We start from the raw sequence: 14,076 nt of genomic DNA, 5'->3' as shown, positions 1-14,076 counted from the left end.
TCTGGTTGCGGGCGTATACCCTCATTCCTTGCATAGAACTGCCGATAGATATCAAAAGCATGCAACGGTGTTGATTCTGCACTACCTCCATGAATCCTTCCCATCTCACGCTTGACCGTCCTTGACCAGCTGCGTCGCAGTTTCGCGAAGCTTGAATTTCTGAATTTTCCCGCTCGCCGTCTTGGGGAATGCATCCGAGCTGGGCAGGAAAAAGATATATTTCGGCACTAAAGACCACTTAGCAACCTTCAACTCGTCCAGTGTGGAAGATGAGGGCACGTACCTAAGTGATGACTCAATTTCTGACGAACCCATTGCCGAAGCTCTTCCTTATCCATCGATTCAATTGTCTTATGATTGGCCGGCACAACAAACGCACCCACCACCTCGCCGTATTTCTCATCGGGAACCCCGACAACGGACACCTCGAGCACGTCCGGATGCGCCAGCAGGCAGTTCTCGATCTCAAGCGGGTGGATGTTCTCACCGCCGCGGATGATTAGGTCCTTGATGCGGCCGGTGATCGTGACGTATCCGTCGGGGGACATACTTGCTTCGTCGCCAGTCTATATATATATATTGTCCCTTAGCATTGAAACCCTCATCCGCGATAAAAAGCGGTTGAGAAACTTACATGCATCCAAACCTTGCCCTCGTTATCAGGAATCATCACCTCCGCCGTCCGGTCCGGCGCACCCCAGTACTCCTTCATGAGCAAGTACCCACTAACGGCGAGCTCGCCGCGGGTGTTCACGGGCAGGATACGGCTCTTATCCGCTGGGTCGACGATCTTTGCCTCAACATGCGGCATGAGACGGCCCACGGTGTTGATTCGCTTGTCGATCGGATCGTCCGTCGTGGTCATGGCCGACACGGGACTCGTTTCAGTCATGCCGTAGCAGATGGTCAACTCGGTGAGGTTGAGCGTGCGGTGCAGCTCGCGCATCAGGTTCGCGGGGATGCTGCTGCCCGCGGCGATACCCGTGCGGAGCTGTTCAAAGCCTTTCTTCTCCACCTCGCCGTTGTTGATTAAGCGGAGTTCTTCGATGAACATGGTTGGCACGCCGTATAGCGCTGTGCATTTTTCTTCCTGCACTGCGCGCAGGGATGCCAATCCGTCGAAGCTCTCCGCCGGGAAGACGATCGCCGCGCCGTGCGTCGCCGTCGCCATGTATCCCAAGATGCTACCGAAGCAGTGGAACAGCGGCGGCGGGCAGCAAACAATGTCCCGCTCCGTCAACCGCATCCGGTCGCCAATCTGGGCGCCGTTGTTGAGGATCGAGCGGTGCGTTAGACATGCTGCTTTGGGGAGGGAAGTCGTGCCGGAGGTGAATTGGATGTTGACAATGTCGTAGCGGGAGAGATTCTGTGGGGGAAGAGGTGCGCCGTCGGAGGGAATTTCCGAGGCGATAGATGGGTAGGGCGTGAAAGCGCGGTATTTGGTGGTGTCTACCCGCCCTGAGGAGTTGTCCACCATCACCACGTGCTTGAGTGAGGGGATGGCTTCGGACTCGACCCGTGATGCGGACAGGTCCGTGACGAGCTGCTTCAGGAGCTCCTCATTGTTTCGCGGGGGCCGGTGCGGGAGGCGTGCCTCGGCGCTGATGATGAGATGTGTTGCATCAAGATGCTTTAGAGCTGCAATGACCTGGTTTGCGTTGAACGAGGGGTTTAACGGAACCTACATCCGTCAGCACTGCACTTCAAGTCCATTGGAGGCAAATAACATACCAGGATAGCACCGAGCTTGAACAGAGCATACGTTGCCTTGTCCTAGTTAGCTCCCAACTCGCTCTCCTTTCCACGACACAGGATAATACATACAACTGCATACTCGATCGAATTCCCCAGCATCACAGCTACCCGGTCACCTTTCTTCACGCCAATACCCTGCAGTCCGCGGGCCAGGGCGTTGCTCTTTCGGTCGAGCGCATCGTAGGTCAGGCGCGTCTTCTGGTGCCGCGCAATCACTCTATTCCTCAAGTGTTATCATATCAGTTCAGTACTTTCGCATAGAAGGTAAACCTACGCATTCCGGTCACCAAATCGCTGGACTATGGAAGCAAAGTGCTCGCCAACAGTCTGTTCAATGAGAGGGGGCTGAGAGGGTTAGCTAGGGGTCAGGATTCCCTTATCACGGGAGCACTTTTCTCACCTCAGACGGGCCCCGTGCATAGCTCTGTGTCAGTAATCCACGTCTCCCTTGTGCGGCTTTCGAGAAGAAGAGTATCGACGAGGACCCTCGCGGTTGCACCAGCGAGTCAAAGAGGCTCTTGCGACGGAGCAAACGGCTGGCCGCCATTGTTGCTCTCAGAATCGGACAAAACCACTGCAGCTACGCTCAAGCGATGTTACTTTGGTCAAACCGAAGCTGTAGCTCTAGAGTACACGCAAACGTTAAAACTGTCGATCAAAGTAGATTAATCTACATCAGGGGTCTCTTCTTCTGTCCTCTAGGAGAAAGAAGACAACCCCGGCTCAAGTGCAACAGTGGAGCTTTCCCCGCATTTCTGAGCGGCCAGACACGGCTTAATCCGCGAATCTCCTCTCGTTGTTCGTGGCTGGGGTATATTTTCGAGCCGAGGCTTTGGCTTGTGAAGGTCGGAATTCCACCGCGAAGTTCGGCGATTCTGCCGGCCCAAGCATGTCGAGGTCGAAGCATATGAATTGTGAAGCCCTAATTACTTTCCCCTTGGGGCATTCAGAATATGAATAAGGAAAGAGTCAGCTCTGGTTGGTCAGGAACGAAAAGCTGCAAGCAAGAAAAGGAAAGCATTTCTTCTTCTGATCTGCTTAGGTAAGTCATCCTGGATACCTTCCTAATTAAGTATAGTAATACCGTAATACTGCGGGGAGCTCAATCGGTCTTCAATGATCGAGATAGCCTTAGTACTGGAGAGAGAGCTTGGTGAAATCATTATATCGCATCGCGAGTACCTGTACAGTCTGTCGTTCCTTTCCTAGCCCGCCATCGTTACGTATTCCTGGTCCTCAATTCGACCGCCATGCCGGCCGAACCGACCGAAGACCAGATCTCCAATTTCATCAACGTTGCCGGTGTCTCGCGAGAGCAAGCAATCAGCTTCCTGAGGGTCTGTAACATTTGATGTCGCTTATTTTTTCTTTCTTCTTGTTCCATGGGTATCTCTAGCTGAAATGCTCCGGCGAGTTTAAAGGCCAATGATCTCAATCTGGAGAAGGCGATCAACGCCTATTTTGAGAATCCGACGGCCGTTCCTGTCGAGGTATGGAGTGCGCGGCGACCAGCGGAGTGAGAAGACTTGAGGCTGATAGGTTTAGTATCAATATGGCGACCAGTCTACGCGCCGTAAGTTCCGATACATAATTTTCCTTGATGTTTTGTCCCGGCTAATGCTGGCAAGAATTCCGCATCGATAATCTACACGTTCCCGGCAGCGAGTTTCAGACTCCGCCGACTCGTCCGCCATCCAGGATGAACCAAAATGACACGCCAAAGATAGAAAACTATGGCGGGGATGCATCCGGTGAGGTGTTCACTCATCTCGTCCATGCCGACGTCCCGGCTGACTGATTATGGTAGTGTCTGATCAACACTTGACTGCGGCTCAACGTGAGGAACGAGATTTGCAGCAGGCAGTGGCCATGTCATTACAGCAGGGTTTGCAGGATTTCCCGCCGCAAGAAACTGGCGTCACGATGCGCACGGAGAATCCGCACTTTGGACGTGCCACTAGAGATCACTACGATGAACACTCGTGGGCCATGACGCTGTTCAACCCTAGTGCGAGGGAGGCCATCATCAGCCCGGACCCGGAGGATCGTCGACGGAGAGGCGAGGAGCCGGCTTTTCTGCGTCCGTCGAAAGAATCAACGTTCTTGGCGGGGTTTCTGACGATTCTCCATTCCATCCCAATGGCACGCGAGGCGCTTCTGCTGCGGGACAAGGCGGCATATGATTACGGGCATGATCCGCAGTGGTGGAACGGTCAACCGATTAAGACGCCTCGGATAGTCTCGTTGGATAATGCGCAAGAGGGAGACAATGATGCAGATGAATTGATATACGAGACGCAGCGGTTAATGGCGTTTTTGGACGGAACGCAGCGCGCGTTCGGCAGCACGGATGCGCTCATCGGCCTTAACGCCATGTCTGGCTACGATCCCGACGAGGGCATCTCCAAGTTTCTTGAAGGCTGGCAGCAGGCAGCGGTGTGTGCGGCACCGGACAATCAATTGACCACCATGTTCGCGTCTCATGCGCTAAAGCGGCCCATTTCCGGGGTGGAATCGCCGATCACAAAGTCCTTCTTTATCCTGGACCCGAATGTCGAGCCCGAACATGGCCAGACTCTGTACGACGTGCTAGATCGGGCCATTTGGTCTGACGTTCCTGACGAAGAGCTCGATGACGTGTGGCTCCAGCATGTGAGCGACGTGCTCACCATCCGGTTGGAAATTACCGAGCCGCAGGTCGATTCGTTAGACGTCAAGATCCCAGCAGTGTTTTACCCCGATCGCTACATGGAGGCGTGCCGGGAAGCCACGCGGGAGATCCGGCTCAAGCGGCTGGAAGTTATCAAGCAGATCAACAAGCTCGAAGAGCTCGCCGCCAGGTTGCAGACGTCGGGCCCCGCCGCAGAGTGCGGGCTGACAAATAAGCAGCTACTGCGTAAAGCGGCAGAGGCTGCTCTGACGGCATTGCCACGATATCTTCCTCAGGATATGACAGACATGCTCACTCCGGAGGTCGAGAACGCTGGGCAGGCACTGGCTGCGGAGCTAGATGCGATTGTAGCACAGCTCGATGCCAAGCTGAAGGGTATGGATACGCGTAGAGTTGCTTACTACAGGCTAACGATTACTTGTAGAACTCAATGCGAAACGACAAGAAGCATTAGAGTCGCTGCGAAGATACTCGAAACTTCTGACGGAGCCCTCCTCAGATCCAAACGAGCCGCCGAATCGGAAATACACTTTGCGGGGCGTCTGTACTGCACCTCATATTATATACGTTTTGCGGCGCAAACGGCTGCCGAAATCGAACGACCAGATGGACGAGTCTACCACATCGAATGAGTGGCAGTGGTGGCGGATCAGTTTTTCGGTCGATGACGGCAAGACACAACAGGCGGCCAAAGCAGGCTCACAGAGCAAATTTGTTACGCCCAGTCATGCGGATATCATCGGCTACACAGCGAAGAGAGTGCGGGAGATTGAAGTTCTCCGGGCCGCACGCGACGAGTCCACCAATGTGCTATTAGTCTACGCGAATGATAAAGCGGTGGGCTTTCAAGACGGGCCAACGCCGCCGGCATTAGAGGTATTCCATCCTCAAAATCGAAATTTGGAGTTCTTGACTAACCTTGGGCCTTGTAGGCATTCGTCCAAGCCGACAATGCCGCGTTCCAGGCAGAGCTCGAGGGCGAGCAGCTACCAGACGCATCGGCCGTTGACGAGCCCGGTGACACGGTCGCATCCGGCGACACGCGCGTCGAAGCTGACAAAACGGAGGCGAAGCCGACGATCCCACCCAAGGTTAATGTTTTTGATTATGAGGTTAGCTCGTTTGACGATGAGTCGTCGACTCGCAGCCGGGAGCCAGAGATGCAGGAGGTGGGGAATCAGCGACTTTTATGACCACAATGTGTACTACCAGGAGCTGTTCGTACGAGTAAATAGGAGTGTACAGCTCATCTAGCCGATAGATTATCTCACAGGAATCAACTCTAATTGCAGGCGTAGAGGGATCGAAAGTGTAGAGCATTCCCTAGTTTGGCCTAGATTTAGCTTCGAGTTTTAGGGCTCTTTAAGCTCTTGTAATTCCACCAAAGAACAACAAACTTTCCAGAAATCACCACCATGTCCCTCGAACGCGAGGCAGTCGCCTCCGCCACAATCGAGCTCCTCGAAGCTCGCCTAAGACGACTCGAATACCTCCTCACCGGTGAGACGCGCTGGAGCGGCGAGCCAACTCCGCCCCCCCGACCAGACTCTCTCGATCACACGGTCGCACGTCGCCTGGCGCGACTCGAAGAGGATCTCGAGGCACTGAGTGCTCGGAAACCAGTCGTGCAGGACGTATTACAATTGCGTACGTCTATTTATCTTTCCATCTACAATCTACAAACATTAATTGAGGATCTCAACAGACGCGCGATTCCCTGAGTTGTTTTCTACTTCCTCCACCGACAACGAGAAGATCCCCCCCGGCCTCACCACGCAACACCTTGCATCCATTGTCCTATCATACGCGTCGGCGTTTCCCGAGACCGCGTCAAGGCTGAACTCGTTGAAAGACCTGCCCATCCCGGATGCAAAGGCGTCGGCCGCGCTGATCGAGTTGGGCCCACGGTTGGCGAAGTTGGCGGAGAAGCAGCAGCAGCAGGCAAAGGAGATTTCGGAGCTGCGTGCGCGCAGCGCCAAGCTTTTGCAGAGGTGGTACGAGTTGGGGCTGTTGGGCAATAGCGAGTGTTGGGCGGAGTGGGAGGCAAGGTTGGAGAGGGTGGAGAGGGGGGTGAGGAGGCGGGAGGTTGCGAGGGAGAGGCGGGAGAAAGAGATTTAGTGAATTTGAGGGCGAAAGACGGATGAGATTGCATATTTTCATGCGGCAGGATCGCTTGGAATCCAAGGTGCTGTGCTTCTCCCTACGTTGGCGATCATATCCCATCCGGCTTGTCGGCTTGTCCTGATGCTGGATGAGGTCGCGCACGGACCGGATCTAAGCGACTTCTGCAAGAACCGGGACGGTTGAGTCAACCGGACGCTGCGCCCGGATTTTACCTGTGTTCCTTGCTGGACGTTCCACTTCCCCATGGTGGCGGGACCGGAATGGGATCCTATCATCTGGGCGGCAGCCTGCAGGGGTGGCTTGTCCCCTTTGCAGGTTTACATCCTCTGGTCCCCTTGGCTGCAAGGGCTTGTATGGCGAGTCGCCTTGGTTCTGAACGAATACAAAGTGTTTTCGAGGGTACAACAAGGGTTGGAAGGTACTGATGGCATGGCATTGGTCTACACAGTCCGCGGGTTGGAGTATTCGTCCTTTCCTTGTACTGATACGTGTCAACTGGCATCGAGAGTTGGAACACCTGGCTTACATAAGGGCATCCCAACAACAGGTGTCAATCTGTAAGTTAAACCAGATTAAATTAATATCGGGATGGAGTGTTCCTGGGGTCCAAAATCAAGAGTTCGATTCGTAGACCAGAAGTACTAACGATCTCGACCCGTCCATGACGGGCGATTTTGCTAGATTATTTTCGGCCTCGCCAATCAGGCCGCCCAGCCAACAGCGCCCAGCTGAAACGGCCCTGTCGCTCTCCCCCATCCTCCTTTTCCACGTCCTCCCAGTCCCCTTTTTTTCCATTTTTTGTTGTTATTTTGTTCTTCATTTTTTTTTTATTTTTCTCTTCCTCCTTTGTTGTCCCTCTCTTGTGCACATTGCTTGCGTGTCTTCCCCTTCAGTTCCATTCCACCCCCGCTACTCCCCCTCGTCGACGTTACTCCTGTCGAAAAGGCCGAAACTCAAGTGGTCGCTGCTGCTGCGCCCCGTTTCATCTCTACGACACGCTCTTTTCGGACCTTTTTTTTTTCTTGCCCATCGTTTGGAATTTTTGATTTCCTCGACCCTTCGACAAGTCGACGACTCCGGGGTTTTTCGCTGTTGGACTTTTTTTTTTCGGGTCGATCATTGCATGACGGCGACTACTTGAATTTCCCCCAGGAACGCGCGTTTTTTTGCTCCACACCCGTCGATCGTTTCGCTCTCGCCCTCCTCCATCGCAAGATCCGGCCCAGCCGCTCGCGATTACCCCCCAAGTTTTTACTTGCCACCTTCGGGCGGTGCGCGACGGGATATTAACTACCCCCCCCTGACCGTCGTCCCGGGATTGTCCTCGTATGCCGCGTCAGCTCGAGAGATTGTGAATAAGGAGGTGCCGCCATCATGGCTCGCTTCAGGCTCGCCAATGTTTTTGGCGACCCGTTCGCCCTTGCGACGCTATCTATAGCGATTGTACGTTTTTGATTGGGGTTGAATTTCGTGTGGATAAGGGTCAGGGCTAATGGTGGTAGCTTGCGTGGTTCATCGCGTTCATCTCATCCGTCATCGATGATCTCGACAATAGATATCCCTCCTACTCATGGTGGGCCATAGCCTACATGTTTGTCTGTATCATTGGAATATTCTTCGTGCTTGCAACAGATACTAGCTTAACCTATGGCGTCGCGGTATGCATCCATCCCTATCCGTCCGGTCATCACGGCTAATCCCGGATAGGTTGTGGGATATCTCGGGCCCGGTCTCATCGTCACCACCATCTCGGTCAACTCCCTGGTGTATCAGTCGCAGTCGACGAAACAGGCTGCTGCGGCTGGATTTATCCTTCTGTCCATGGTGATTGTAAGTGTTTGGGTTTCGGAGTAATGTTTGAGAGCATGTTTCTGATTCGCCCAGGTTGTGTGGATCTTCTACTTTGGTTCCGCGCCGCAGGCCGCGTCGCGACGCACGATTGATTCCTTTGCGCTCAACAAAGAGCGGACATACCAGAGCCGCCCGACGTCCAATGCCTACCCGAACAGCCGCATGGAGACTCCCAGCCAGCCTCCGCAGATGTACAACTCGAATCAGATGAATGGCTACGACAACACCAACTCGATGATGGGGTATCAGGAGGACGGCGCCGACAAGCGCAACACTTATGGGGTCTCGAATCAGGACGCAGCAAACGACGTCAGTGCGCCGACCGAGTACCCTTACCGAGCCAAGGCCATCTACTCGTACGATGCCAATCCGGAGGATGCCAACGAGATCAGCTTCGTCAAGGGCGAGGAGCTGGAAGTGTCCGACGTCAGCGGGCGATGGTGGCAGGCACGGCGCGCCAACGGAGAAACGGGCATTGCGCCATCAAATTATCTCATCTTGCTATGAGATATTCTCTTCCATTTTCCTTTTTTCCTTCTGAGTACATTTTTTTTTCTTTCATTTGTTTTTTTTTTTTTTCCAAAAAGACTTTTTCTCCGTTGATACCCGTTGTGCCTGGATCTCCGCTGTACGTCATGGTCTGATGGCTCTGGATTGGATTTTACGAGTGTCTGAAGCCATTTAAGGGTGTGTGGTTTTTTTGGTTTTTTTCTTGAAGGAGAGGAGCTAAAAGAATGTCGCATCGAGAATGTGACTTGGGACTTTTCGGATTGTCATGATTCTCTCCCTCTGTGTTTCTTTGTCGGCGTTTGTGAATGCAATACATTGTTTCTATCTGGTTGATTATTATTGCAATAAAATGGTCTATCAACAATTTAATTAACTCTTGACAGTGAAGTCACTCCAAGAGTTGACACTTGACAGTTGACATCAATTATATCCTAGCCCAATCAGGAATAGAATAAAATATCCGATCCCAATTAGGATATCAACCTTTACCCGGTCGAGACACGAGGACCTGGCGGCAGTTCCTCCGTTCTCAAGCGACTTCCCCGATTAAGTTTAGCGCGCTATCCGCGACAATGACGGGGCAGCGGTCACTTTTGAGCCAATCACACTGCTTCCCCACCGCCAGACAGGTGCGCCGGGTTCGATGCCGACCTGCCTTTTCGGGTAGATGTTTCTTCGTAGTGAATTTCTTTCCGAGAACTTCAGCTTTTTGCCTTAAAAAGCTCTTGTATGGGACTTGGGGAGGGTTTGTCTTTCGAAGAGTTTGTACTAACTATCGGCTCAAGTGGTTCTATGTTTGTTTCCTCATTGTCACTGATAGAAAGTACTGCAATGCATTAGAATCATTGCCACTGCATCGTCATCATCTATCATACGCAACCTCGGAAAAAAAAAAAAAAAAGACAGCTTGGCCTTTCCCTTGTCCAGCAGCCCTGTCGGTCATCTTTAGACGTGTGATCTCTAAGACTATCCTGTCGAGGTTGATGGGTTCCGTGTGATCCCCATCACTCGACAGTTCCTTTTTATCAGTGACGTCTGTACCATGGCCAACGAGAACGGCGAGGGCGAGGACATCCCCGTCGCGGCAAATGTACTCGGCACGATTGGCACAATTCTCTGGTGTATCCAGTTGGTGCCGCAGATATGGTACAATTGGCGCCGGAAGAAGACGGAGGGGTTGCCTGCCTCGATGATGTTGTTGTGGGCGACGTGTACGTTGACAATTTTCTTCCATCAATTGGGGATAAAATGCTGATAGATATGGCACAGGTGCGGTGCCCCTGGGAATCTATCTCGTTCTGCAGAACGTGAATATCCCGCTGCAGATTCAGCCGCAGATCTTTGGCGCTTTGTCGTATGTTACCTGGGGTCAGATCTTGTATTATGATCAGTAAGCTTCTTTCTTTTTTTTTTTTTTTTTTTCCCCTGGGTGGTTGTGGTTGATGCTAAGCTCGCGGTCTTTAGTGGATATTCTCGATTAAAAGCGATTGTTGTGGTTCTCGCAGCTTCTGCTATAAGCGGTGGCCTCGAGGCACTCTTCATTCTCACTCTTCGCGTATGTCTTGTCCCGTAGTTTGTTGGTTGGAGTCGCAGCTGATGGGGAAATGCAATGATAGATCCCCTACCGCAAAGGCACCACGTGGCCGGCTCTGTTCTTTGGGATCATTGCAGCAATCATGTTGACCCTGGGATTGATTCCCCCTTATTTCGAAATCCGTAAGAGACATGGCCGAGTGATTGGCATCAGTGAGTCTCCACCGTGTGGATTTTGTTGGCATCCCTGATACTGAATGTGTTTGTCTAGATTGGTTCTTCCTTGCCATTGATACTTTTGGTGCGCTGTTCTCTCTCTTTTCGTTGGGTATGTCCTGTCCCTTGTTTCCAACTCTGCTTGCGAGTCTTTTGTCACTGACGAGGGGACACTGTAGCCGCCCAGAAATCTTTTGATATCCTCGGAGGAGTCAACTACATTCTTGTGTATGCTTGCTAATCCTTGGCCCACCTATAATACCACGCTAATTGACTCGTTTAGGGCTCTGCTGGAATTCGGCATTTACGGCTGCCACACCGTCTGGCGGATTCGGAACCGCAAATTGCTCCGCGAGGCGAAGAAGTCTGGGCGGTCCGTGGACGAATTGCTCGAAGAACGAGAGCTGGAGCGGCAGCGGCAGCGAGAACTGGAATCGAGTAATGGCGAAAGATTCACGGGCATTGACTATGACGAGGAAAAGAGTAGGCCAAGTACCGAGGCCCATTCCGTGGACGGCGGATTTGTCCAAGAACCAGCCGGCTGGCATCGGACATGAATCGAGTCTGGGAACGGTCCAAGTTGAAAAGAAATATGAATAGAGGCTTGTAATGAAATGTATAATGCCTACGATGAATATGGAGGTTCAATGGACAGAATTCAATAAATACTGATGATTTGGCAGCCAACTCCTGGCGACGCTCGACCAGAGTTTCTGGCCCAACGGACGGCCAACTGGCCTATTTATAACGTAGCGTAAACCAAGAAAGGCAGTAATACTAATACGCGTAATACCAGACAAGGCAATTATTAAATAAACTACTGAATTGCAGCGACAAGGGCAGGAACAGTCCAGAACTCCAGGCCGAGAAACCTCATCGTCTCGAACCATGACGAGCCCAAGATCACAATAGAGAATTCCTTAGACCATGGCGGACAGCATTGCCCACCGGCTCCGCTCCAAAAGGGAGTCCCTGTTCCGCCGGCTCTCGCGCCCTGACTGCGACCCCGACTCAGGGCCAGAGGTAGCAGAGCCAGCGGACCCAGCCAAGTCTAAACAGGATTCTGCTGGTCCGCGCGCGCCCGCCGGCCAGGATGATCAACCTACTCCTCCTCCTCCTCTGAGCCCGTTCTCCACAGAGTCGACTACGACAAAGAAACAGCAACGGCCCGTCTCAGCATCGTCGTCGCTTTTGTCCCCGACAGACACATCCGCGTGCGGCAAAATCCGGTTCGAAAGCAACGATTCGGGCGGAGCATTAACCCCCTGGCGGACCACCAACCATAGCAGCACCATTCCCAACGAACGACGCTGGCGACGGCTGCCCCTGTTACGCCGCGGATCGGGGTCCGGGTCGTCCCAGGCCGACCCGGTGGCAGCGGCACCGCGTGAGTCGCCGTTGGTATGTGATTCCTGCGGTCGGAACGGTGTTTCTGTTTCTGCCCCTTCGACCCGCAATCCGGATTCGATCGAGATTAGTCATCCTGCCGGCGCTCAGCCAGCCGAAGGAGGCGGCCAGTCCGGTAACAATAATCGCGGAGAGCGTGAAAAATCGCAGACGGAGGCGCAGGCAGAAGCCGAGGACGAGATCTCGGAGAAACCTCCTCAATTCCGGTCCCCGTTTGGAGAGTCGTCATCCCGCGGCGCGGGCCTGCAGACATTTGCGCGCAAGCAATCCCTGCTCGCTCCGTCCCAGCAGTACCTTGTGGAACGGCTTCTGGCCAACAAAGGGGGAAAGGAGCAGCAGCAGCAATCCGGACAAGAGGCAACCGCCTCAGAGCCGGCCCGGATGGCGCCGCAGCGACGGGTCTGGGTTAAACGGCCGGGGGCGTCGGCGACGCTCATCACGCTGCCCGAAGACAGCATCGTCGACGAACTACGGGACCATGTGCTACGAAAATACGCAAACTCGCTGGGCAAGCAGTTTGATGCGCCAGATCTGATGGTGCGGATTATACCGCGGGAAGGCTCCAGCCGGCAGGTTTTTCCAGAGCGGATGCTGAACCCGGAGGAGGCACTTTTTGCTCTTCTGGATCAGTACTATCCCGGTGGGCAGACGGCCGACGATGCCTTGGTCATTGAGGCACCGCAGCGCCGGACTCCGCTTAAGCCGTCCCCGCGCCAGACATTCTACTATCATGCCGAGCCCGGCGAGCACGGCGAGTACTTTCCATTGATGCCTGTGCCGGCGTTGGTCGGTACGCCGCCGGCTGCTGGTCAGCCGGGCTCGAGCAGCAGTGGCGGTGCGTCCGCGCAGCAACAACAGCAACCACATTCCATTTCTGTTCTGACGACTGGGAAAGTGCCTCCTTTGCCGTCTCCAGGAAGCCGGACTGCTCGTCCATCACGGCGACCGCCGTTTTCGCGACACATTACAAATTCGCCTGGACAGGCGAAGGGTGAGGTTTCCCTCCTTCTTCTCCTCTGCAATAATCCCATGAGTACTGACTTGGGTAGATGCAAATGTCGTAAACCCCCAGCCTAGCGCTCCTCATCCTCAGGCGTCGCTGCCAACACCTCCTGCGCCGCCAGCTCCGCCCGAATCTCCAAAGCCGGGCGCGCGGCCCGCGTCGCCTCGACCAGGGCGGAGAAGCAAAAAAATGCCGTCGCCCGGCAACACCCCGTTTAGTGGGCTGATCGAGGAGACAGTCCCACCGATCAATGTACTGATCGTAGAAGATAACGTGATCAACCAAAAGCTGCTAGAAGCGTTTATGAAGCGGCTCAGCGTGCGGTGGCAGTGTGCACCCAACGGCGAAGTAGCGGTTAAGAAGTGGCGGCAAGGCGGGTTCCATCTGGTGTTGATGGACATCCAGCTGCCGGTGATGAACGGATTGGAGGCCACAAAGGAAATTCGACGGCTAGAACGGGTGAACGGCATTGGTGTCTTCCCCAAAAAGACTTCGGGAAAGACCACTGCCTCCCAGGTGCTGTCGGGAGGGCCGGTGGAAGACTCGATTCCACAAGAGGATATCCTTGAGAACCGGTCACTGTTCAAGAGCCCCGTGATTATCGTCGCATTGACCGCGAGCAGCCTGCAAAGTGATCGACATGAGGCGCTAGCGGCGGGCTGTAACGATTTCCTAACCAAGGTGAGTTATTAAACTCTAAAATCCAGGAAACCTTGGCTGACTCGAACAGCCGGTGGGATTTCCATGGCTCGAACAAAAAGTGACGGAATGGGGCTGCATGCAAGCCCTGATCGACTTTGAAGGGTGGCGCAAGTGGCGCGGGTACGCGGACGATGGATCGTTATCATGGCCGCAGCAACAGCAAGAGCAGCAGCGGCAACAGCGCCGGCAGCAACCGCATCAGTCACATTCACGGTCATCGTCACGAGCCAACGCCGAGCGACGGGCGGCCAGTAAAGGACGAAACAAGGTGACGGAGGATTCATGACATTCTTTTCCTTTTTGG

General features: G+C 53.8%; 7 protein-coding genes across 7 annotated transcripts; 5 read left to right on the top strand and 2 right to left on the bottom strand.

Annotated features, from left to right (window-relative positions):
• Positions 1–105: 105 nt before the first annotated feature.
• Positions 106–2,302, bottom strand: VTN49DRAFT_5048 (uncharacterized protein; the record flags this gene model as incomplete). The annotated part of the gene is made up of 7 exons (XM_069413062.1): positions 106–227; positions 284–566; positions 635–1,681; positions 1,732–1,767; positions 1,825–1,972; positions 2,030–2,100; positions 2,156–2,302. The coding sequence occupies 7 exons, from the start codon at positions 2,300–2,302 to the stop codon at positions 106–108; spliced, it is 1,854 nt and encodes a 617-aa protein (XP_069266967.1).
• Positions 2,303–3,005: 703 nt separating this feature from the next.
• On the top strand, positions 3,006–5,619 carry VTN49DRAFT_5047 (uncharacterized protein; the record flags this gene model as incomplete). The annotated part of the gene is made up of 7 exons (XM_069413061.1): positions 3,006–3,092; positions 3,177–3,245; positions 3,301–3,328; positions 3,384–3,506; positions 3,563–4,801; positions 4,851–5,302; positions 5,359–5,619. 7 exons carry the CDS (start codon positions 3,006–3,008, stop codon positions 5,617–5,619), a joined length of 2,259 nt encoding a protein of 752 aa, XP_069266966.1.
• A 222-nt stretch (positions 5,620–5,841) lies between these two features.
• On the top strand, positions 5,842–6,544 carry VTN49DRAFT_5046 (uncharacterized protein; the record flags this gene model as incomplete). The annotated part of the gene is made up of 2 exons (XM_069413060.1): positions 5,842–6,073; positions 6,132–6,544. 2 exons carry the CDS (start codon positions 5,842–5,844, stop codon positions 6,542–6,544), a joined length of 645 nt encoding a protein of 214 aa, XP_069266965.1.
• Positions 6,545–6,582: 38 nt separating this feature from the next.
• VTN49DRAFT_5045 (uncharacterized protein) lies at positions 6,583–6,825 on the bottom strand (the record flags this gene model as incomplete). Its single annotated transcript, XM_069413059.1, has 1 exon — positions 6,583–6,825. The coding sequence occupies one exon, from the start codon at positions 6,823–6,825 to the stop codon at positions 6,583–6,585; it is 243 nt and encodes an 80-aa protein (XP_069266964.1).
• Positions 6,826–7,924: 1,099 nt separating this feature from the next.
• Positions 7,925–8,908, top strand: VTN49DRAFT_5044 (uncharacterized protein; the record flags this gene model as incomplete). The annotated part of the gene is made up of 4 exons (XM_069413058.1): positions 7,925–7,993; positions 8,053–8,208; positions 8,258–8,380; positions 8,435–8,908. 4 exons carry the CDS (start codon positions 7,925–7,927, stop codon positions 8,906–8,908), a joined length of 822 nt encoding a protein of 273 aa, XP_069266963.1.
• Positions 8,909–9,953: 1,045 nt separating this feature from the next.
• Positions 9,954–11,217, top strand: VTN49DRAFT_5043 (uncharacterized protein; the record flags this gene model as incomplete). The annotated part of the gene is made up of 7 exons (XM_069413057.1): positions 9,954–10,122; positions 10,181–10,301; positions 10,376–10,466; positions 10,528–10,657; positions 10,716–10,772; positions 10,840–10,888; positions 10,944–11,217. The coding sequence occupies 7 exons, from the start codon at positions 9,954–9,956 to the stop codon at positions 11,215–11,217; spliced, it is 891 nt and encodes a 296-aa protein (XP_069266962.1).
• A 370-nt stretch (positions 11,218–11,587) lies between these two features.
• Positions 11,588–14,058, top strand: VTN49DRAFT_5042 (uncharacterized protein; the record flags this gene model as incomplete). The annotated part of the gene is made up of 3 exons (XM_069413056.1): positions 11,588–13,058; positions 13,117–13,751; positions 13,801–14,058. 3 exons carry the CDS (start codon positions 11,588–11,590, stop codon positions 14,056–14,058), a joined length of 2,364 nt encoding a protein of 787 aa, XP_069266961.1.
• Between the last annotated feature and the right edge of the window lie 18 nt (positions 14,059–14,076).

This window comes from Thermomyces lanuginosus, assembly GCF_041956635.1.
Source record: "Thermomyces lanuginosus strain ATCC 200065 unplaced genomic scaffold VTN49scaffold_32, whole genome shotgun sequence".
Taxonomy (NCBI): Eukaryota; Fungi; Ascomycota; class Eurotiomycetes; order Eurotiales; family Trichocomaceae; genus Thermomyces; species Thermomyces lanuginosus.
Note: the sequence above shows the minus strand (reverse complement) of the source record. Positions and strands in the feature narration are given on the sequence as shown.